At 37.0% G+C, this 23,453-nt stretch overlaps 1 protein-coding gene across 5 annotated transcripts in view; it reads right to left on the bottom strand.

Annotated features, from left to right (window-relative positions):
- Positions 1–23,453, bottom strand: part of TBCK (TBC1 domain containing kinase) — a 115,356-nt gene that overhangs the window by 15,902 nt on the left and 76,001 nt on the right. For all 5 annotated transcript variants that reach the window (XR_008233233.1, XM_052775011.1, XM_052775019.1 and 2 more), the window contains 2 exons: positions 18,240–18,415; positions 1,667–1,842 (listed from right to left, as the gene is read on the bottom strand). Coding sequence is in view for 4 of the 5 variants with exons in the window: in XM_052775011.1 (XP_052630971.1) it covers positions 1,667–1,842; positions 18,240–18,415 (352 nt within the window). In the remaining variant the exon portion in view is untranslated. The remainder of the gene's footprint in view (positions 1–1,666; positions 1,843–18,239; positions 18,416–23,453) is intronic.

The raw sequence follows: 23,453 nt of genomic DNA, 5'->3' as shown, positions 1-23,453 counted from the left end.
GTCCAGAAAATAAAGAGTCAAACTACTCAGACACATGAATCTCTACTTAATTGGAATCCTTAACTGATGCATGAAATTAATACATGCAAGCAAAAGAAAAATTACTTTTTTGTGTTCCTTTGACCATTCTGTTTTATCTACACAGCAGATCACACTACAGGTTCAAGTTTGGCATACAATAAAATTATATTTCCTTGAAAAATAACAGTTTTAATTTAGAATAGTCCAATTATACTATTCTGTTTACAATATAAATAATAAATTTATCTTTACATAGCAAAAATAATATTTATTTTTTTACTTCACCAGACTGTCATAAATGTTGCTAAATATTTAATAGAGAAAAATGTTAGTGGCAGTGTTTTTCTGCATATACAATTACCTTTAACGTGGTATTTTAACTAGATGAAAAAAAATGAGGTTGAAACATTATTTATTTAAATTTTTACTACATATTTTAACCCAAATATTGGCATTGATCCACCATTCACTTCATTGCTAGAATCTACACTTTTCTAATGCACATGCAGTACGTTAGTAGCGTTTGTTAGACACTGGAAGATCTTTTCTAATGGTAAAGCTGTTGGGAGCCTGTTGAATCTCTGTCATGGGAGACTCAGAACAAGCCAGACATACGTAAAAGGAATGAACCTCCTTTCTCAAAGTAAAGTTGGACTAAAACTCATGATTCTATTTTTTCTGTTTTTCTATTTTCTATTTTTTCTGTTGAGTATTGTTTGCCCATTAAGAATTACAGCTTGTGACGCAGCAAGCTGAGAGTACATCTACTGCAAAAACAACTATCTACATCATCTTTGCTATTATGGAAGGAGCAATACTTAAAAAAATGATACAAACCAATAACAAGTATATTCTCAAATACTCAGTATAACGTTAAGAGTTACTTCTAATAAATCTTGTCATTATTCCCACTTTTAGATGGATGTTGACAAAGATGTGTCTTCCTGGCAAAGCACATCTGTAAGGACTCCCCCTTCCAAAACCCCAATAAACCTGGCCCTGTAACTACACTATTCAGAAAAACAATAAAAAAAAATACTCCACATGCAAAGAACTATGTATTTGAAAAAGAACAAATGAGTAAGGTGTAGACAGGGTAGCAACCCTGATAAAAATATATCCTCTAGTTAGCTTATAATCAGAAAGGTCTTAGAGGTAACTAGAGGATGTAAGTTAGGGCAGCCATATGGCTGCATTACCTGATGGCAGCAAGAAGGCACGCAATAGGAATTGGTTTTCCACTGAGGGACTGGCAAAGCACATGAGCTCTCAACTCTTCTCTATCACCCTTCCACTTAATTGGAAAGCCTCACACCCTTCCAAAATATTCATCATATTAAATGGGGAAGGTCTGCTGACAACACCTGTCATAAAAAAAAGTAGCATTAAGGCACTTACGCTACTGGTACAAAGTGGTTTCACTAGATCCACAGCTTAAAATGGGAAGGCAAAAATACGTTTGTCCTCTTCTCTGCAAACCATGGCTCTCCATGACAAAAAAACCTGCCTTCAGTCCTTCCACTGTACCTCTATCACATCCCTTTCCATTATTTACCATTCTAACATCTCACTGCCTGCAGACTATGAGGAAATAATTGATACAAGCATGATTTGGCAAGGCTGGCACTTTAGATTTGAAGGATACTCTTCACTGTTACGAATGTCCACCACCAGCAGCTTTGGCTTGCTAGACTTTGTTTTCTTTATAGGTGTTTTGGAATGACTAGGTCCTGTCAACTCACACAAATCAATCAGATCTTCTGCTGAAATTCGTGGTGACACCTCTGCCTTCAGGTCATCCAACTTGATGGAATCCCTAGACTTTAAAAGAAGAAAATTAATATTAGAGATGATAGAATTAGAGACATGGTGTTCTTTGAAACTTCTACTTATTTGACAACCTCAAAGTGTAACACAACCCAGATAGACAGAAACAAATCTTTTCCTTATAACTCTGAACTCGTCTGAGTTAAACTATCCATACAGAAAAGCTCCAGAGCAGTGCCAAATACCTGTCTGCCAGTTATAGCCCTATATTCTGTTGAAGTTGTTAAAGAAAACTGTTTGACAATCTGTACAAACTATTTTAGTTTGTGATTTGTTAATGAATTATTCACTGTGGCTGAGGGGGTCACAAAACTCACCGAATGTTTTTCAGCATCAGAAATTAAGTAAATTGGCTAGAAAGCACTCTGAAAGGAGAAGCTGAAAGACCTTATGCTTGCAGCAGGAAAGCAGGGTAGCAGCTGGAGACTTGGCACAGAAACTGCAGGGATGCCTCTGTAAGATACAGAGCTATCTAAACACCAGGTATTATCCCAGCCCAAAGAGTAGGCACAAATCAGGACACCAGAAATGTAAGAAATAGTCCTGTATTATAACCCAGAAAATTTGTTCCTTAGTTTTGGGGGATGGGGGAATCAGGGGGACAGGACACATGATGACATAACACACTCCACCACACACCTGGTAGTACTCAAGCAACTAGTTTGATAATACTTAAATATTTTTTTCATAAGAGAGCCTTCATTGGGAATTATCTCAGAAATATTCCTAACTACTAGCATTTCTTCACTTTACATTCTTAAAAGCTCATGCATATCTAAATCAAAAAAGCAACAAAAAAAATTTAACCCTCCTTATTTTTGCGAATAACAGAGAATGCAGAAATCCTGTACTTTCATTACCAACACATATAAATCTCTGAACTGCAGCAGAAAAAAAAAATATATGGTCACTGCAAGACAGTTGTGAAATGTATGAGGCCATGTCTCCACCTTCCTTCAGAGGCTGCTTTAAACTGCTGAAACTTCTAAGTGCCATTACAACTACACTTTCACCCAAAAGATTTACCTTGACTCAATCAAAATAAAGCATAAGGAAAACCTTCAGCTTGTTCAAGAGGGTTAAACTTGGATTATTTGCAAGCAACAGGCAAAAAGTTCTGCAGCAGCACTAGGCTTTTGTCCTTGGGAACACCGGGTTTGCAAAACCTATTTGCAGATCTAAAAGTTAAAGGACTGCTACAGTCACTTTTTGTATTATTACATATGCAAACATGAGACTTTTTTCTTTAATCTCTCAGCTACCCTGGTGGAACTTCCAGAACTATATCTGCACTAAAAGGTCCTCATATCACTTCAATTAAATGTCGAATGTGCTCATTTTTTAAAACTTTCATATACTATGTAATTAAAAATACATTAGCATGCACCATGGTGTTAAGGAGTTAATAAATTACACTTATTTATAGTCTTCTGCAGCAAGAACTTTTTTCTTCTATTGGTGCCATTGTCTCGATTTGAAAAATCACAGGTAAATTTTAAAGCAGCTTGTTTTCATTATGCTTTAATCCAGCAGATACAGAGTTAACAGGTAGATTATGTATGGGAAAAAACCCCAAAACATTATGAAACTCAACTTACTCCAAGAGTTATGCACATCAAAGATACACTTATGGAGCTTAGTCATCTTACAACAGAACTGGTTTGTCTTGTGCAACCATTGTGCTCCTGTTGAGCAGGAGGTCAAATAGAGGCGAAAGTTGTTCATAACTAAGTCCACAGCTGTCTCTAGCAAGTTATTCTGGCTTGTCAGGAGACAGGAACAAACAGGATAACTAGGATTTGTTACAGGGAACATCTGAAAGATCTTCCAACTGATTTGATGTCGTCTTCTTGAGGAAGACCTAAATTCATGAAATAGCCAACCATTTCATTGTGAAGAATTGCATGTGTGCTCTGCAGTTGTTTAGAATATGAGCACAGGCATACAGAGATGGACTACAGAAAGTGGAAAAATAAAAGAACAAATAGAACATTATCATATATTATCTTTGAGAATGATTCTATACAGTGCAGTCAAAATACAGGTCTTTCTAAGAGTATCAAAGTAGCAAATTTTCTGCTTTGAAAAAATATTCCGTTTCTGTCACCTTGTTTTAGATTGCAGTGACCACACTGATTCGAGATACTATATGCTTATAGCCCATGAAAAAAATTCAAGAGAACAGGAGAAACACACTGAAGGAAATGGAGGCCTTACTGATTAGTATTAGCCCAAATGACTGGTAGCTCTAGCTTTTGTTTCAGTTTCTAAACATACTAGGCTTCTCATTTAATCTGAGGACTGTTTCAAATTTAGAGAGTGTGCTAGAGAGAACAGAGAGGCATACACATTTTCCTGAGTTATGTCCCAGAAAAAAGACTTCTTGGACAGTCCCTCTGCAGTTAAAAATACCTCTGCTGTAAAGCAGGTTATCAAAAAGCACTCAAAATTACAAACAAAATCTGTAATTGTACTGCAGGGAATATATTAGCCCACCAAACTGCCTTTTCCATTGTATATGATAGTATTCAAAACAAAAGAACTTAGAAATTGCTAGTCTCAGCACTTAATTTCCTCCCAAGTTCAGAATAATAGATGTCACAATGCTTTATAATCAGAAAAATGCTTGATTTTCTGGATAACGCATTATTTGTTTCAACAGAATAGCCAATACTCAAGGGAGATCTGTTTCCATAAAAATAAGTATGGCAGAGGACACAGCCGACTCTCAGTTGCTGTCTAAAGCCACCTCCCAGTTGAGTAGCTCGATTTCCCCAAGAGGAGTCCAAGGAAATGAATTGCATCAAAGGAGAGGAGGAACAATAATACCAAACTCTTCTCTCAAACTTCAGACTTGCCAAATGAATTCAGCAGTCCACGTCTAGGGGATTCACAGCAGACAAGTATGCAATATCCAAGAAAGGTAATAATGTAAAAAGGGTAGCGATTACGTAAATACACGTTTGGCTGAGGCAGCTTAATTTGCCTGATGACTAAAACTGGCAGACATCACTACACCCTCCTGAGGCAACAGCTTCTCCCTCAGGAGAACATTTGTGGAGCATTACCAAGGAGAAAAGGGAAGCAAGTCCACTGCAAAAAGAGTTCAATCCTTGAAGCAGGGTCAGATGATTACAGGTAACAATAAACACTCAGGGAGCAAAGTCAAGCATTATAAATGTGGACTATGCCAGTGAAGCTGGCTGAGATGACCTGAATTAAGTCTTCTTGAGAAACATTTACGTTATGATGGACTCTAATTACACAAACACTTCCTACTTTTATTTATACAACTTTTGTCTAATTCAGCAGATAGGATGAATGCCTCAGGAAAGAATAAAAGTTTAAGAGGAAAGCATGAAGTCTACAGCAGAAAACAAACCAGTCAAAATTCACCTATACTGATATAAAAACATTTCTCCTTATCTAAAAGTATAAAGCCACAAGAAGTACTCCACATGTAGACACTACCTGTCCTGTGAATAGGTTTTAATAACCAGGAAAAACATTTTTTTCCTTTAACTGCGTTGAAAATAAAGAGAAACACATTCAACTGTGAATTTTACAACCATCTTTGCTTTGCTTTGACCTAGTATATCCAGATCTGGCTAAATGGTATATTTAGTGATACAATATCTCTATATAGGCTTTGAACAATGCTGCAGCCTACAGCTCCTCGACAGTCTTGCTGGAAATAGAATTGCTGAATCAGTTATTTCTTTTTACAGCTGTTTTATCAGACTAATTTATTTCCTTCAAATTGCAAAGTGAAATATGTGCATGCACTTATAAGATCATCTTTCCTAATTACATTTAAAAATTTGACTTTATCTGCTGTATCTGGTAACAACTATATTTCACGTCAGACATTTTCTCACAGGAATTTTCTAATGAACTGTCAGTCAGCGCAACCTAAACATGGCTAACACGAAGCTGTCAATCCTTCTACCCAGTCCTCACACCTCCTTTTCATACCACCATCCTGCTATAGATACCTGTAGTTTCACACTGGACTTGAGTTCAGACAGTTCTTGAGGCTGTCATGGCCCCTGAGCACCAAATCTTGCAGACTCTTCTGAACCTTTAACACCTTTCCTACTCCTCTCCACAACAGTGTTCCAGCTGTTGTCTACCACCTCAGTGACTACTCTCTTTGCCTCAGCCCGGCCAACTAAGAGGACATGCATAAGATGCAGGTTGACATTTTAGACCGGAGGCTTAACATTTGTCCTGACTGCTGCCTTCAATTCCCTGTTTAGGCTTTATTATGTCATTGCAGGCATTGGTTTCCAGCTGTAATGAACCAGAAGGAAGAGTAGGTGAAGGAAGGGAGAGGGCCCACTTTAAACTAAATCCTTTGAGTAATGTTAGCTGCTCTTGGAAAAAGTTTATGCCACTAATAGTCTCCTAGTAATTATTTACAAATATCCAACAAATTGTGAAGAAGCAGTAGTATCCAACTGAGATTTTGATTCCAGCTAAATTAAGTTGCAGGTAGTCACGTCTCAGGACAGCTTCTCACAATATCTTGTTGAATTTATCATCTGCAAATTTTTGTTTGTTTTAAACAATGAAGGGAGCATAAGCATTATCCTACAAACCAAAATTTCCATGCTAGTAATACTTATTATTCTACGGGGGGTACAAACCGGACAATTAAAAAAAATAGCCAAGATAACCCATGGGAAAAGCTTAAGTCCAAACAGCATATCACATATCTAAGATGCTTGTTTCTTCCCTCCAATTATTCTTCTACTGTGATCTATTTACTCTTTTCCAAGGCAGACATGGTACATAATTTCTAAAACAACCCCTTTACTCTTTTTTAAGAAAAAGGCAAAAACTCTACTTTAAGCACAGTGCCAGAGGGTAGTTGAAAGTCCAGTTACACACTTGTGTAGCGCTCCAACAGTTCAGTCAATATACTCATAGTTTTAGAGGTAGTGTAAGAAATTGTATACCAACTACAGCACTGAAATTGAGAACTGTGTTCATATACAGACATGAGCTGCCTGTCATTACTTAGAAAAGGTAAGAATTAATCAGAAAGATGCACACGTATTTTCACACACACAAGTCGTACACATGCTAAGATACCGAGCTTACTACTGAAGTTGCTTCGCCTGTTTTCCTGCAAAGAAAAGAGACTTATTTTAGCATATCCTAACTTCAAGCATGAATCTTGCTTTAGACTAGTCAGTTATAAGAAGTTGTTCATCAGGGAAGCCTGCTGATTAAGCAGGTTGGTAATAGGAAAAAGAGTGCTTAAGCTGAAGTCTGAGGTCTACTTCCCTCCCAGAAGTTTCTCTGGCAACACCCTAAATTCTTTACTTTCAAAGTACTTATTCTTCTCGCCCCATTAATTTTCAAATAGGCCTGGGAATTGCTAAGGCATATGCATTTACTGCTCTTAATAAGAAGAAATAGGCATTAAGAATTTTTTTTTTTTTTAATATTAGGAATTAAAGCTGCTTAATCATTCTCAAATTAGAAGTCAAGCTTCAGAAAGATTAAAGCACTCCAGAACATGAGGCTGGCACAATCACAGCTCCTATCTATTTTTCCATTAGCCTGTAATCTCTTACGGGCATTTCATCCTGGCTATTAAATAAAGATATATAGATTTTTTTTTTTAGAAAATAAGCAAGTATGTTTAGTTCTACTGAACCTGAACTTAACAGTCCCATCTGATAAACACAGGAGCTATAAAGCAACTTTTTATCCACGGAAAGGATGGCTTTATCTAAGTAGAAGCAGGGTTTCTCCCCTTTTGTCTTTGAAGTTGGCAAAACTTATTGCAGCAAATTTAATACAGAAGGAACTTCAGCCTGAAAGTCAATATAATTAAAATCTGGGGTGCAAATAAAATAATCTATTCAAAGTATCAAAGTCCTTCATAAAGAAACACGCTTCATGGAAGATGTCGTTCCATATTTTTGGAACCTAATGTTTTGTTTCTGAAATAAACGTATGCATGTATATCTAGGAATAAAACAACAAAAACATTTTAAAACCAGGTTAGAAGATAATGGTTTTAAAAGATTTCTGAAGAATTGATCAAACAGAGAAAGAGACAAAAGCAGATTCACACAGCAACCAGAAACAGATGCAACTCCGAATCAAGGGTCACACTAGTTTGTAGCAAAGACATTGCTGTTTGTCCTTATTTTTACTTTAAATAACCATAATGGAAGAAAGCTAATGTATTTTTTTTACAGTGATTTCCACCTAAATATAATAATGTCATGGTGCCTTCATATAAGCTTTGGGATAAATATATCTGTATAGAGTAGCACTACCTTACACCAATTAAAATATAGCAGGCAGGCAGATGAAAACAACTCGAAGAAAAGAAGAGGGAGAATAAGCAAGAAGAACAGGACACTTCAGGATAGATTTGTAGGCAAAGCCACTGCTATCGTGTTTTTATCAAAGAAGCAGTTTTTGTGACAAGCAGAGTCAGTTTTCAGGAAGTAACTGAAAACAAGACCAAATAACAACACTGGATTTTAGCTGCATCATCTAAAAGGATTTTATGACTGAAACCAATCATTACCAGTGTGTTTGCACTTAGAATTTTCCATGCAAATGGTTTTGTTTATATCCTTCATAACTAAGTAGATGAAGGCAGTATTTAATACCCAAGGAGCATTGTCCTTTGCATGTTTATTTTTCGTGGGGTGTTCTTGGTTTTTTTTAAACAGAACAACTCCCATTGCTCCCTTGAACTCTGATGGCCTGATAAGCGAAAAGTACTCAACTCCTGTACCAACTGAGAAAGAATGATGCTTAAATCCACTGTTACTGACAGAGAGAGGCCTATACAGGCAGGGAAGTATTCTAATGATCACAAATAAATAAAAAGGAATAAAAAATGTTTTGACATGCTCCCTAATCCCCCTGTCCTCTCCTCCCCTGTCATTTTTTATGACCATTATTAGCAAAGGATCATACAAAAAGGCTTCAATGGTTTTGATGTTCAATCAGTACTACTTATAAAGGAGGAACAGCCAAACTTCCAGATTTTAGGAACTGTTTTCTAAAATTTTTCAAACACTAGAGAGCCACTGTTCTCTACACAACCTCTCTAGCAAACTCATTCTCACATTTCAGATTCAGTCCTCCCTTGCCATCATATTCTGCTTCTCATATTTCCAAGTGAAGACTTTGGTGCCTACCTTCTCTATGCTCCCTATCTCCCTCTACTTAGAATCATAGAATCGTTTAGGTCAGAAAAGACCTTTAAGATCATAGAGTCCAACTGTCAACTCAACACCACCATGCCCACTAAACCATGTCCTACATTAAAAGTTTGCTCCATTTCATTTTGCAAGTACATTTTGCAAGCTGTACTCTTCCACCCCCTCCACCACCCTGACTCCTCCACAGAGCTCCCTGCTCCAGAACTCACACGTTAAGGAGTGTGCAAACAACAACTTTTAGCCGATTGTCATTCATAAATGTCCTCTAAATGTCTTAGTACACCATTGTAGGCAGTCTACAAAAATGTAAGTGAGCTCTGCTTGCTGAAGTAGCTCATTATTAAGGAAACCTATCTCTCCTTCTCCCTGGAGTAACATAATTGAGTGAATAAGCTGAGTCAGCAGAGCAGAAAGACAAGTTACTCCCTGCATGCAGCTAGGCAAATATGCTGCAAAGTCTCATTAGTTATTGCCTCTGATACGATAAAACAGGTGACACTTCTCACCACTGCAGGGACCCATTTTAAAATACAAAGCTGAGCAATAATCCAGTCGTGCCTGAAAATACCCACAAGATGCTTTAACATGAAATAAAACTTGAAGTAAAAGCAGCAGCAAGAATGATCTTGCAAGCCTTCCCTGCTTTCCATTGGTGCCTCTTTTTTCCTCTTGATAGATACTCTCTCCCTGACAAAAAATTGTATTACTTTGAGAAAAAAAAAAGTTACAGAATCTTAAGAATACAAACTGTCAGAGATTCCCTCACCCTCTTTAGAAACAAACCCAACGGGAATTTAATATCACATCTCAATACAAACTGCAACTGGAAGAGGAATTTCCTTTCCCTCACGATGTGATCACGTATGTCTCTTGGTGTCAGAGACCTTGGATTTAGCAATCCATCTTTTTTCAGGATTCAATTGTAGTTATTTATCCATGATTCCTGTTTTCTGAACTGGCATTATCAATGGCAGCACAGTTCTGGGACATTTTCAGTTATTTACCAATGTGAAACCCGGCAAAGAGCAAAACATACTGTTAAGGCTCTACCTTAACTGCTGACTGTTAAGAGAGGTGCTGAATTTTAGTAACTGTCAAAAAGTTTGAAAATATGGTTAGCCAGTTACCCTGTAAGCTGTACATGCTTTTCACATCAATCTCCTTGGATTTCTGTACGACTCTGCTCATTTTAGAAACCCAGGTCCAAGCTTTGGTGAGATATACAGAAGTCATCATTTTAGCATTAACAGAAACATTTATGCCCATCAAACTAAAATGTGTTCATTCATGTTTGCAGGGTGGGCTCCATGACTAACTTTTGCTGCAAGTTCAACTTTGCAATCAGTATGCATTTTTTCTTCTAGCTATGCTGTCATGTGTATTTGAAAATCAGATCTTCCACTAGTGACAACGGCAGATGAGAAAATATACATACATAGCTGTAACAATTCTACTAGTAGATTAAGATGATGTTGACACGATCACACAGGCCACCAGTCAGTTTGTACTAGGCTATCAACTGCAAGAACGGAGCAAGAGAACCAGGCAAGAGAGCTGTGGTCAGGAAAATTTTTTTCATCCTCTCACTGCACTTCCTAGTAAAATTAGATCATTATGACATTGCATCCTGACTCAACTGAGAAAACACACAGTACTTAGCCTTGCCTGAGGTGCATTAAGAGAGGGATGTGGTGGAATCCTGGATTCAAGGTTAGCCTAAGGCAGGCTCCTATAGACACCTATACAGAGAAAAAGAGTACGGTAGGACAGAGGACTTGGAAGTAGAGGAAAAACACACCTTAGGCCTTTGATAGAAATAAGTATCTCTGACATCATATACCCCCTCCCCATGTCATGAAAATTAATTTTTATTACATTTTCTCAATAGCACTGTTAGACAGCACTGTGCTCTAAGACATAACTTTCACAGCAGCAATACATGGCATACACAGGAGTTACTACATGCTGAAATTAGAGTTGCTGTGAGTGGCAGGAGGTAGCTATGTCTGTGTACCTGAGCATATTTGTGTGTGAGAAACTACAAACATCCTTGAGTTTACTTCTCCGAAAACTGACTTCAAAAATTTCTCCCAAACTCCATTGCTTTCTAAAGCTACAAGCACACACATAAAAAATGTAATCCTAAGTGGACGATTTCTCTCTGCAGTATCTAATTGTGCTTATCAGAAGCTGAATAAAGCATTAAGCTTTTTAGATACGTGCTGGCCCTAAAGCATATTTTTAGCACACTCAATGGATTATTCTGAGTGTTACTTCTCTCCTAAAGTAAATTCGCCTACATGCTGCACTGCTTTTTCTTTTTCCTTGTTTTTTAGATGCAGGCCACAATTTTTTTTGATAAAATATGGATTATTTAACAAAGTATGAAATAGACCTGTCACCCAGGAAACCACACCAAGCATTTATATTGGTTGCCAAAAAGACTACTTCCACCATAGTCCTCCCTCTGAGAGAGGGCCAGTCAGCACTGAAAACAAAGTGTGTCTTCAGCCACCCAGCCAGCTTGCAATTCAGGACCACTACAGCCTGAAATTGTGCTCTCCCTAGGATTTTGCAAGCTGATCTCCTTATGTATTTCTCAGGAAAATTCTAAAGCATCCCTCACAAAATGTTAACTACATCACATTGTCAGCAACCCAATAAGTAATTACCAGTGAAATTATTAAAACACCGAAGTGTGCAACTAATTCCTAACATTCTCCATGCATTGGATGTGCATTAAAAATGCCCAAACAAAGTATTCGAAAATAGCTTACTGCTACTACTCTTCAGTGAGATAGAGCAGATTCTTTCTTGCTAAAACTTAGTTATAAACATAAGGCTTTGCTCCAGCTGTCCTTGTGGAAAGAAACACTTGCACACAACACCAATTTTTCAAGAATGGAACCATACCAGATCATGTATCACAGAGATCACCCACCAATAATCAGTGAGGAAAACTGGCATGAATTAATACAGATGGAAATAGCACAGGTAAAAACCACAGTGCCACTTTGCAGAGCTCAGGTGTGGATTGCCAGATATACCTGAGCATGGAATATGGCTGGGCAGATGTAACACTGGCCAGATAGACTTTGGAAATTCTGGGTTTCCTCCATTTTTCATTTCTGATATTCCAATAATTTACTTTGGCAAGGACTGACCTCAGATTACATTACCAGTGCTACCATATGCATTTCAGACAGTGTCTTCTCATAGGATACACTCCACAGCGGCTAAGGTTAGGTATAGAAGGGAAACACAGAGTTGGCTCAAATACAAACAGCTGTAGCAAACTTGAATGCATGGTTCTATTGTGTTTACTACTTTATTATGGGCTCAATCCTTTCTTTATCTTGTAAACAGCTCATTTATCAATAACTTCCACACCTTAAAGGGTGGTGACAATAGTGGCCACATTCCTTATTCTGCCATACAGTGGCTACTGCTTATGATTTTTTAAAGTAAATTTCTTTTCCCCAGTAATATGGCAAAACTGAAAATAAAAAGGAGAAAAATGAAACTCCCAATATTTAATTGATCAAAGGCTATGAAACTCAGCACCCGATTTTAAAACAACTTCCAAATCAGGAAAAAAAACCCCAAACATAAAAAAAACATTCCCACAAGATGGAGAGAGAAAGAACTGGCTGATTTTTTCTTTTTTTAAAATTAATTTTACAGGTATAATTACCCCCTTCTCCCCCACCACATTTGTTAATCAGTCATGGAATCCCAATTGTGGGAGGTCAAAAAGGTCAAATACACCCAGCTTTCAACTTCAAAGTGGGTATAATCGCAAAGGCTTGTGAGGAAGGACTAGATGGACAATCACTGAATCCAGAACCTGAGCCTAAGGCTGCAGCAGAGTGTGCTCTGGCTGCTCTGACTGCCCATTCATATTCACAGCAGACAAACACATCCCAGGGAGACTCAGAAACCAAGACTGTATAAAATGTGTTTAAAATCCTTAAATATGATCTAAGTAAGAATCTAACAAACTATTAAAGTCTCATATAAATAATATTTAGATGATTATAAACATACACCTTTAATTCTGCCTCAACTAAGAAAAACAGCACACTTGTTCCAGTGAGTTTACATTCAATTAAAATAATTGCTATTTATATTACATCTTAAAAAACAACCACAACATTCATTAGAGACTCTTAAATTAACATTTAACATCAGTTATTTCCTAAGCCATGTATTTCTTGTTTTATCCACTCTGGTAATTGATTTAATGCCTTATCTTCTATCAGAAATAGTCCTAAAACATAAGAAAATACATTCATATTTTTAAAACCAAGCAGAGTAAGGGAAGTCCTAAAAAAGGCTTCCTTGAGCTAATTTAAACTGCAAAACCAAAGTACTGGAAGCAGAGGTTTCCTTACACTCCCTACTTTTTGGTTGCTGGCTGCCTGGTTTATGAGTATCAAGAAAACATTGAAAAGCTCACAAATACACAGAGAAAGTTTTGAAGCTTTCAACAATTCCCAAAAATATTTGCCAGAACGTGATGAGCTTATGACATGCCTAATTAAACAGTGAATTGCTTATTCACTCACAGGGGAGCGACACAGAAAATGTATCTTAACCAACTCATCTCAAAAATGACAAATAAATCCAACTTCTCACTCAAGCTACAATCAGAAAAACAGAAGCAAAGGTACATGCAAAATAAATTAGAAACATTAACTCAGATCTTGATGAGTTAATGCTTTGCACAACATGAACTAAAAACAAATCTGAGGAACAGCTTTCTGTTGAGTAGTAGAACAATGAAATAAGAAAACAAAAACAAGTTCCCTACAAAAACAGAACACAAAACAAACCTGAAATGGGTCAAGGCAGTCAGAAGACCCTTGAGGCAGAATATATGTAACAGCTATTATGAACAGCACAGACATTGCACTTGGACATTTCCTAGCTCGTACACTGAAACAGAAATGTTGGTATACACTACTCATCATACTTTTAGAAGAATAGATGGACTTTACACACCAGTTATTCAAAGACTTAATATAAACCTAGCCAATACATTTTATATGGACAAATATATCCTAGGTGCATAAATGAAATCAAAAGCAACTGAGTGCTGGCATATTTATTGCAAATAGCCCTGCATTCCCATCTGTAAGAAGTCTGTCACGCAAGCTATCCTTGATTATCTGCTAAAAAAAGTTACCATCAGGAAACTTTGTTCATACTATTTTTGATAAAACCAATGTTTTTCACATTTGTACTGTTTCATCAAGCCACTTAGTCACCTTCCCGCTTAGTTATTTCTCCTACTTCTTCAAAACTGAAAAGCTGAACTGGACCAGTTGCATTTAAATCAGCGCACAGATCAATAAACATCTGGTAGCCTTTTCTCCAGTTGAATGCTTTAATTCCGCAACATTCATCAGAAACTTGGACCCTTGAAAAGAGGATTACCAGTAGAAGACAAAGACAAAGGCATAATTGTATCAGCCTCGGGATTTCTGGGAGTCCACCTGCCACACCTGAGCAGACATTCATAAAGATAAAGAAACTGCATCATTCTCTTGCTTATATTTAGAAGTATATAAGTAGCTGGAGAGAGGGTACATCTACCATGTCTATAATAAGGGAGATACAGGCAGAGCAGAAAATTGTTACATGACAACTGTTATTTGTCCCTGTGACTCCTAAACATTCAAGAAAAAGACTTCAGGAGTTTTCAGGGTATGAAGGTAAGTTTCAGGAAGCATAAGAAAAAAAAATCATTAGTGTACTGGTCAAGAAAAAATTACAGACACAAATCTGAGTAGACTGCTACTAAAATTCAGTTGTGAATTTAAAGGGGTTTTTCCATTCTTATTTTTGACATTTTATCTTGCTCAAAAGAAACATGCAAAACCACTTAAGATGTACATTCATTCTCTCTGAAACTATTTCCTCCTTGAGATTTTATCTCAGTAGAAATATGCTTACTGGCTGAAAGAGTAAAAGATTAAGCAACACACAAGTCCAGGAGGGAAGAGGGCATCCAAGCCTGTTTATGAAGTTGCAAATAGATGCCACTAAAATGAAAAATAAGCAACGTTAGTGATAAAAAGAGTCAAAACAGTTTTGTTTTACTGAAAAGTGCTCACCCAGGGGCAAACACTTCTTTTGATATTATTAACCAAAGCACCATAACATGCAGATACACACAAATACTTGAGCAGTCAATAAAAAGCACTTAAGAAACAAACTGAAGCAGCTTAGAAGGAAAATACAAATATAGAAGCAGGAGACAGCTGGTGTTTAGAATTAAATACATGAAACACTGTTTCAAGAAGTCATAAATTACCTTCATAAGCAAACCCACAACTTTGTTTACAAAGGAACTGTTTCCTACCCTCCCCACCCTCAAATATAGAGGTGACCCACAAATATAAAACGAGATAAAACAGTGGTGCAAAGTGCTTGTCCAAATAATGACCAACTAAATAGGTGGGGAAGCAGCAAAGTAATTTTTTAAGAGCTAGACTGACCAGCAAGGACACAATGGTGTTTTAGAAAATCCATTAAAGGCTACTGTGTGTGCTAAAGATTGAACTCAGATTCCACTGCTTTCAAGTAGAAAAAAGTTTCTCCATGGCAGCAAACACCAGTAGAGTACATGTTGAAGAAAGAGATAGATAGTTCCAGGATTAAGGTTAAAAAAAGACACAACACCTTTGGGTGTAAATAGTGTATTTCACCAATAATTCCAAATTTTTTTTAAGCAATGTTGCTCAAACCCCTGAGAAGTATCATCTTACAAAGACAAGTACCCAGAAGTGCAGAACTGGTCGCAAGTGAGAGGTAGCTCGTTAGTGGCTCATGTTACACAGGATTTTCGAAGTCTGAACTATGACTCCTGACAGAACTGTAACATGCTTGGCTTGTATATATCTGCCTCAAAATCTGACACAAAAAATACAGCACATGAGAAGAAACACGTTTGTATACTATAACTTAACATATGAATTGGCTTCCTTGTCATTCATGTGTCCGTGAGATCCATTTCCTCTTTGCTACAGGAAAAGCCTGAATATGTTCCCGCATATAAATCACGTAGTGCTGCTCCATATGATGAGCTAAAAAAACCCCAACTACAGCAGTACCCAAAAGATCCAATATGCTTGAGCTTCAAAAGGAGTTAAACCATCAGTTATGCTGCAGTAAATCAAAAGTGCTTTCCTATTAAGTAGAAATGAAAGAGAAGGCAGTAGAAGTTACAGTATTTATTTTTCTTCTCTATAACATACCAAAAATATTAGCTTAATTTCTTGGAAATTGTGGGATGGATGAGCTTAGTTACTCATTATAAACAAACACAACTTGTGGTATGAAAATAAAATTACTATAAGTAAAAAAACACCCCCAAAATTTCTCAGGAAATGGAAGAACAGTGAAAAAAAACCCAACAAATTTTGCTTGACCCAAAATAACAGATTTTTATCTTGGCTACAAATGTAAATCTCTGTTCTATTTACCAGTTCAGTAGACCATTGCTGCTTTATCCCATCTCCCTCCTTGCTATTTCCAAGTCCCTTCACTCTTACTTGGATACAGAAAGGCACAAGCACATCCTTAGGACTGAGGAGACTTGTCTTTTTACTCTCTTGTTGTCATAACATTAAGAAAAGCTATCACACACACAAAAACATTTTCACTGTTAGTACTGTCAGGCTGCCAAGAGAGACTGCATAATCTCTTTCCTTGGAAGTTTTCATGACCTGACAGAACAAAGCCCTGGGCAACCCCACCTGAATTCAGTGTTGGGCCTGTTTTCTGCAGGAATTTGTACCAGATGACTTTGTAAGGCCCTATCTGAATTATTCTATGAATGTGCAGCCCTTAGCTCCTTCAGAAAGTCTCTCTACATATCTCCAGAACAGCACAGCAGCAGTTGTGTTGGCTACAACTCCTGTATGACGAGCACCAGTATTCTACTGTCATTTAGTTTTTCTTCCCAATTGTCTTTCTACATCCACCTATTATTTCTTAAATTCTGTAAGCTCTTTGGAGTTTCCTTTTGTTCTGCATTTGCATGTCTAGCACTTGGAGTCCTGGATTTGTGGCTAAAGCTTCCAGAAAATACAGGAATAGAAATAAAATCAAAACTAAAGTAAAATAAAGAAAATGACTGAATATCAGACTCAGGTTTAGAGGACTACCTAAAAAGTAAGATACACTTGATTGACAATACACTTAGTTTCTTAGTAGTTAGGAAAAACAGATGGAAAGACTAAAATGTAATGCAAATGACCAAATAGATATGGCAGGTCTATATATCCTTCCCCCATTATTGTAATGCACTTCTGATTGTAGGGGAATGTGGAAGGGAAAAAAATCAAAACTGTTTAATTTTTAAGAGACTGCCTAGATTTATACTGCTGAGAGGAAGGAAAGGTATCATTTCAAATCACCATTCTTCAGATGGTGTATTCGACAAGAGAAACAACCATCAGATTTTACAGGAGAGAGAAGGGAAGAATATTTTTGCTAAACTGAGTATCTATTTAATGCAGATATACTCTTAGCCACTAGTTATTCTTTGCCAAAACAAACACAGGCATAACTCACACACTACCTTTCAAAATCATTTGAGTCATACCTTTAACCTGACATGCCAAGATGGAAAAAGCAGTGAGAGCTGCCTGCATCACTTTCCAGTTACCTATTTCTCACTGGCAAACTGTTCTTTTTACTATTTTTCTCCTAAGATAAAGCCTGTTTGCAGTTCTGCAGGTGAGTCACGGACATTGGTCTGTTGTGGTAACAAACACCACAGAACCGAAGGAGCAGGAGTTGGGAGAGACAGACATCCGGCACAAGAAGAAATAACTTTATTGGCATGTACATCAAAGAAGCTGAAGTTCAAAGCAATAAAGTTAAAAAAACCCAAACCCCAACAACCTTTCAGTTAATTCTCATTCACTGCATTGGATTGTTCATCAAAATTAATAATATGGCATATGCTCTAACACCATGCACTAGCTGACAAGCAAATCAGAACACCTGATGAATGTGTCAGACCCCTATGCTTGGAAGTGACAACATAAATGCCAGTAACTGAGGTTTGGTGGGTATCTCCTTCCTGTCTAAATTCTAAAGAGGAAAAAAACCACCTGAGCAGGAGAAACATGCAATCTGACAAATACTCCCCCCTCCAATTCCCAGGTTACTTACTAGGTCACTTCGAGGTGCTTCCTGATAGTCTGCTGAAAAGCAGGACATTGAACTTCTTGTGCCGTTGCTCTCACTGGCTTGCCGTGGATGTTGTGCATATTGCCTGTATGTAGCACTCTTTGGGGTCCAGCGAAACAGGTTGATTGACTCACGAACACAACGCTCAATATCAATCTCTGATCAGGGATTTAAAGAAAAAACAAGTAATGTAATTGTGAAAAATCAATAAAGCCAATTAACCTAGCTATGACATTGCTAAAAATATATATAGATATCCATCTATACCTCTGTCTCTGTCCCCCATCCCCCCCCTTAAAAGGTACGTAGTTTTCAAAAACATTTTCCCATTCAAAAAAAACCACTTTGAAATTTCTTATGAAAAACTAGCAATTAGCATTAATTAATGAGCATTAATTTTATCCCTAGTTATATATGGAAATACAGCAAGCTATTTAAGAGAAGCATAACAGAACTTTAACCAATGCAAAGACAGGAATATAACTGAAGCCTAGTCATTGTAAGGCATCTTCATTAAGTGTCTTTGCAAGTCAGACAGAGTATTGACTCTTAAATGTAAGTACATGCAATACATCAAAAGTACATTTCATGCAATGTAGAGACATCAGAATTTTTGGATCAACTGTCTTATTTGTCAGTTAAATACTGCTGTGAGCTAGACTGAAAGCTTTCAGTTGTTGAACTTTGTGTGGCCTGCCATTTTGACAAAGCTACATGTTATTGGTTTGCTGGAAAACAGGAGTTCTCAACACTAATTTGTGCTTGATGGCAAACACAATGAATTTGGTTTAGAGCTTTGAGAGAGAGAGCAGAGAGAGAGAGCGAGAGAGCACGAGAGCGAGTCCAAAACCCAACCAGACATTCACAGTGAAACACTCTGGCTGAAGGAGTAAAGTACAGTGTGTGACAAAATACTACGCATCTTGGGAGGAAAGCAGACACCCATCAAGTGGGGAAGCATCCTAAAATAAACTGTGGTCAAATAAAAATTACCAAAGCATAATGAAAAACATATGCAAAATAAAAAAAAAGTAAACCTATCACAAATATTTTTGTGATGCAAAGCATCCCGCGTGTATATGTCTTCTAACAAGATGTAACACAGAAATCATTCACTTTTCTATCACTATAAAAAGACTGGTTAGTTTTGTGTTTCCTGTCTGAAGTCTCATGAAGAGAAGAACTATTCTAGCTTACATTTTACAACAAACCTAGTGTAGTTTGTCAGACAAACAACAGGTATATTAGCACTTCTTTCTTGTGTCTGTCCCAAGCATCTTGGATGATTCATTGCAGCACTCAAAATTTAGAAGATTGAAGCATCAGCTTCTATGAAGAAAATAGAGGCACTGTAGCCAAGCTTTATGTGTATATCTCAAAGGGATTTGATGCATTGCCATCAATCAGGGAGTTACTCCAGAAATCTCAGTCATTTAGCAGGGTGGTGAGCAAAAGAAGCTGAAATTGAAGACTGGGGCAGAATAATCCAGTTGGATGAGGTTATTAACTTTGTTTAAAATCTGAATGAATGATGTGATCTATTAATCTCCCATCCAAAAAGCTGTCTGTATTCAGGTAGGATACAACCTACAGCATATGCTTTAATAGCATTGAAGACAGCATGCTTACATGCTATCTTTCTCCTGAAATTCTGAAAAATCTGGGACTAAAGCTGTGGTTTACCCAATTTTAATTCTATCTCTAAAACCTTTTTGTGGATATGAAAGTAGATCACAATTTTCCTTAACCATATCAGGCCCCCTCGCTACTTGGGATAATGCTTGACAGAGATAAATGGACAACGCGGTGTCTCAACGGTAACTAACAATTTTTCATTCTGTGATGAAAACATAATAGATTTTTCATTTTGAATAATAATTATAATGGAATGTTGTTATTTAGTATCATTCCCAAGGAAAATCCATGCAACTGGAAAATTTCGCAGAATTTCTTTAATTCAGGTAAAGACAGCAGATGCCTTTCACTAGTTATTATTCCTAGAACACACTCTGAAGCATGGTCATTACAGTCGCACTTTCTCTACATTTCTGAAGACTCATTTATAAAAAGTTGTGAACTTCAGTTCAAAACCATAGTATACTTATGGGTTTTGTTTTTTTTCTGTAAAGAGACTGCTATAACTGTGAGTTATAGCCCTGTCTCCTAAGATTCTTAACTAAGGAAATTTTAGCAGTACTTTTGTAATAAATGAGATGAAAGCAGAATTTAGCCAGTAAAAAAAAAAAAAAAAAAATCTGAACAACAATAATTAATAGCATGAGAAACATTTGGTTGTGAGAGGGCATAGTAGCCTACAAATATCTGAAATTGAAAACAGAGAACTGGGGGATGGAATAGGAATGCTATGGGCAGTAGAAAGTTATGAAAAAGCTGAAAGCAGAAACTGAGATTGACAGAGTTAATCATTGAGACAGACTATCAAAATATTTTTCCTAGAAACAAGGTCTGTAATTCCAAAAGGAATCCATTTAGAGAAGTGGGAAATGCAGCAATGCATTTCCCTAAAAACAATAACCAGTTCTCACACATTAGGGTGTAAGTAAAAAATTTAGGAGTCTGTTGTTCTGTGATTCTTGGCTGTTTGGTTTCTCATTTCTTCTAAGCAGCATTTCAGGAGGACAGTGGCCATGGCTGAAAATGAAATTCCACAGAACAAGAGGGAATTTTAAATGGTTGAGAGGGAGGCTGTCAAAAGCCTAACACCAATTTACAGTCTGCTGATTAAATAATCTGCTTCTAAGTAATGCAAAATAAAAATATAACAAGTAGGTTGTGGTTTCCACAAATAATAATAATAAAAAGTATGCACATAGGTACATGTATGTATACGTATGGGAATGGTCAACTTTTATCACCTACAAGGGAGACAAGACTATTGGCAGTAAAAGAATTTACTTGCATTCTTTTTTAAAAAACAATTAGTTTCAGGATACTGGAGATTAAGACAACATTAAATTGGTGTAAATATTTACAGAATATTTATTAGTCACATTGCATGAGCAAACTTCACACTTGGGTAACCTTCAAGCCCATCTTCACCCTTTGTTTGAAATTTTGGTTTAAGAAAAATCACTTCCCATCAGTAACTAAAATGCAATGCAATCTTTTGCAGCCTTGCTGGATAAGATCTTTCCTCCTCCTTTTGGCTAATAAGTAAGCGTCTGCTGTACTGCTTCAATTCCGATTTCTTCCCACGCCCTTTCAAATATATGCCAAATGAGTCAGTCTCCAATTAAATGTCCATCTTTTGTTATCGCACCAAGACTGCATTCACACAGTATTAATCCTGCCTATACTCTTCCTGCTCCCAAGTAACTGTATCACAAGCCAGAAGACACTAAAGTTTATATATTATTAAAAACATACTGTTGGTATATCAGAAGTGTAAATATATCAAGACAGTGCCTAGATTCTTGAGAAGGACTATGAACAAATGAGAGTACCTCACCAGGATGCCAGATTACTTGTCATGTGCAAACTACTTAGATGAACATCCTTCTGAGAGCAGGCTCTGCATAAATCTCAAGGCATTAGCAAGAAGTGAACAGAAACATTTAGAAAGGACAGGGAGGGCCTGCTCACTCATGGAGATGTACCTATAACATCTCTGTGCTCTCCAAGGTCCCAACACTGGGGTGTTTTGTAGTTTAAAAAGCATGTGCCTTCCGTTTTTATTCGTACAAATTACTTTGCTGAAAAATCCAGAATGAAAATACACTGATATAACATGGTGTCATTAACATGAAGTGAGTACTGAAAAAATTTAAGCCTAACTTTAAACATAGTATAAATACTACAAAAATAAGCTTCGAACTCTAGTATGCCTTCAAGCAGTCTGGTTTTCAAGAAGTACAGAGCACCTGCATTTCAAAATGCCAAAGCTGGCACCCAAGTACTTAGGAACTAAAAATCACAAGGTTTCATCTTAAAACATTGGTTTTAGGAGTTCTGGCTCAACTGAGCTCAAGTATTTCACAGTCAAGCAGCAATCAAGCCTTACAGGAAACAATTCTATGGCACCACCTAATTACTCCATTACTTGGCATCAAGAGACTTTTCTTGAGATTTCTAGATATGCAAATAATAGGGGAATTGAAAAAGGTGGGGATGGGGAAGTAAACCAAAAGACATCTAGCAGTAATATCCTGGTTTTGCCATTGCCCCATCCCAATATTAAGCCTACTGAAATATTTTTCTCCTCTTCTCAACTAAACTTCCTGGTTGCTCTAAGATGTTACTCATTTTGCTCTGTTGATGCTAAATTATCACTCCCTACCACACTGCTGCCTCCCTCTGTCAACAGTCTCAACTGAAAAGGATGGCTCATCCGAACATAGCTGCTTTTAAAGCTACATATATATTTAGTGTTTATTATTATAGATATGGGAGAGAAGTAGACCGCACTTGAAACAGATGTTAGAAAGAAAGCATCAGTTTAAAGGCAATACACCTGTGACAAATGCACATAGGATTTTTTATTTTTACAGCAAAACCGGACATGCATATGTTGTTCACAGCAAGTAAAAGCAAGTAATGGAGAAAAACATAACACAAATGGTTCTTTCTTAATGAAAATGTACACAGACCAAGTCTTTGTGTGCAGTTAATCAATTCCAGAGCCCTTTCCTTGGGTAACAGGACACCAGTTAAGAAATTTGGCCAAAATAAACTGCTTCTGCATTTTGGAAACAGCCCAGAATTATGGGCTTGGTTTGACCTCTCCATCACAAATACTTTATTACTACCCTGCCAGGCAACATCAGCTTTCAGCACACAGCCACATAAATAGGACAGAAAACCTCTCTGCTACAAAAGCAGGGAAGCTGAATAGGTCAGTCAGTTCGATCTCATGATTCCTGCTCTCAGAAGAAATAGAAGTGAAAGGCCATAAACCTTTTCTTTTCTAATGACATACAAAAAATACACTAAGCCTAGATATTTAAAAGGACAAATCTAGGAAGAGAAGTGACATGTCTATCCAACATCTCTGTATCTATTACTGCTAGAAGGTTACTATAAACAAAAATGTCAATGCAAAATTGTTGTTCTTACATAATTTATCTCATACGTTATAGGGTAGTTATGTTATTTCATTGTTTTGTGGATAGTAATTTGCTCTTACACACATCAGCATCCCTTTCAGTGCATCTTGCAACAAAATTCTAAAGGCAACAT

This window comes from Harpia harpyja, chromosome 2 (assembly GCF_026419915.1).
Source record: "Harpia harpyja isolate bHarHar1 chromosome 2, bHarHar1 primary haplotype, whole genome shotgun sequence".
Classification (NCBI taxonomy): domain Eukaryota; kingdom Metazoa; phylum Chordata; class Aves; order Accipitriformes; family Accipitridae; genus Harpia; species Harpia harpyja.
Note: the sequence above shows the minus strand (reverse complement) of the source record. Positions and strands in the feature narration are given on the sequence as shown.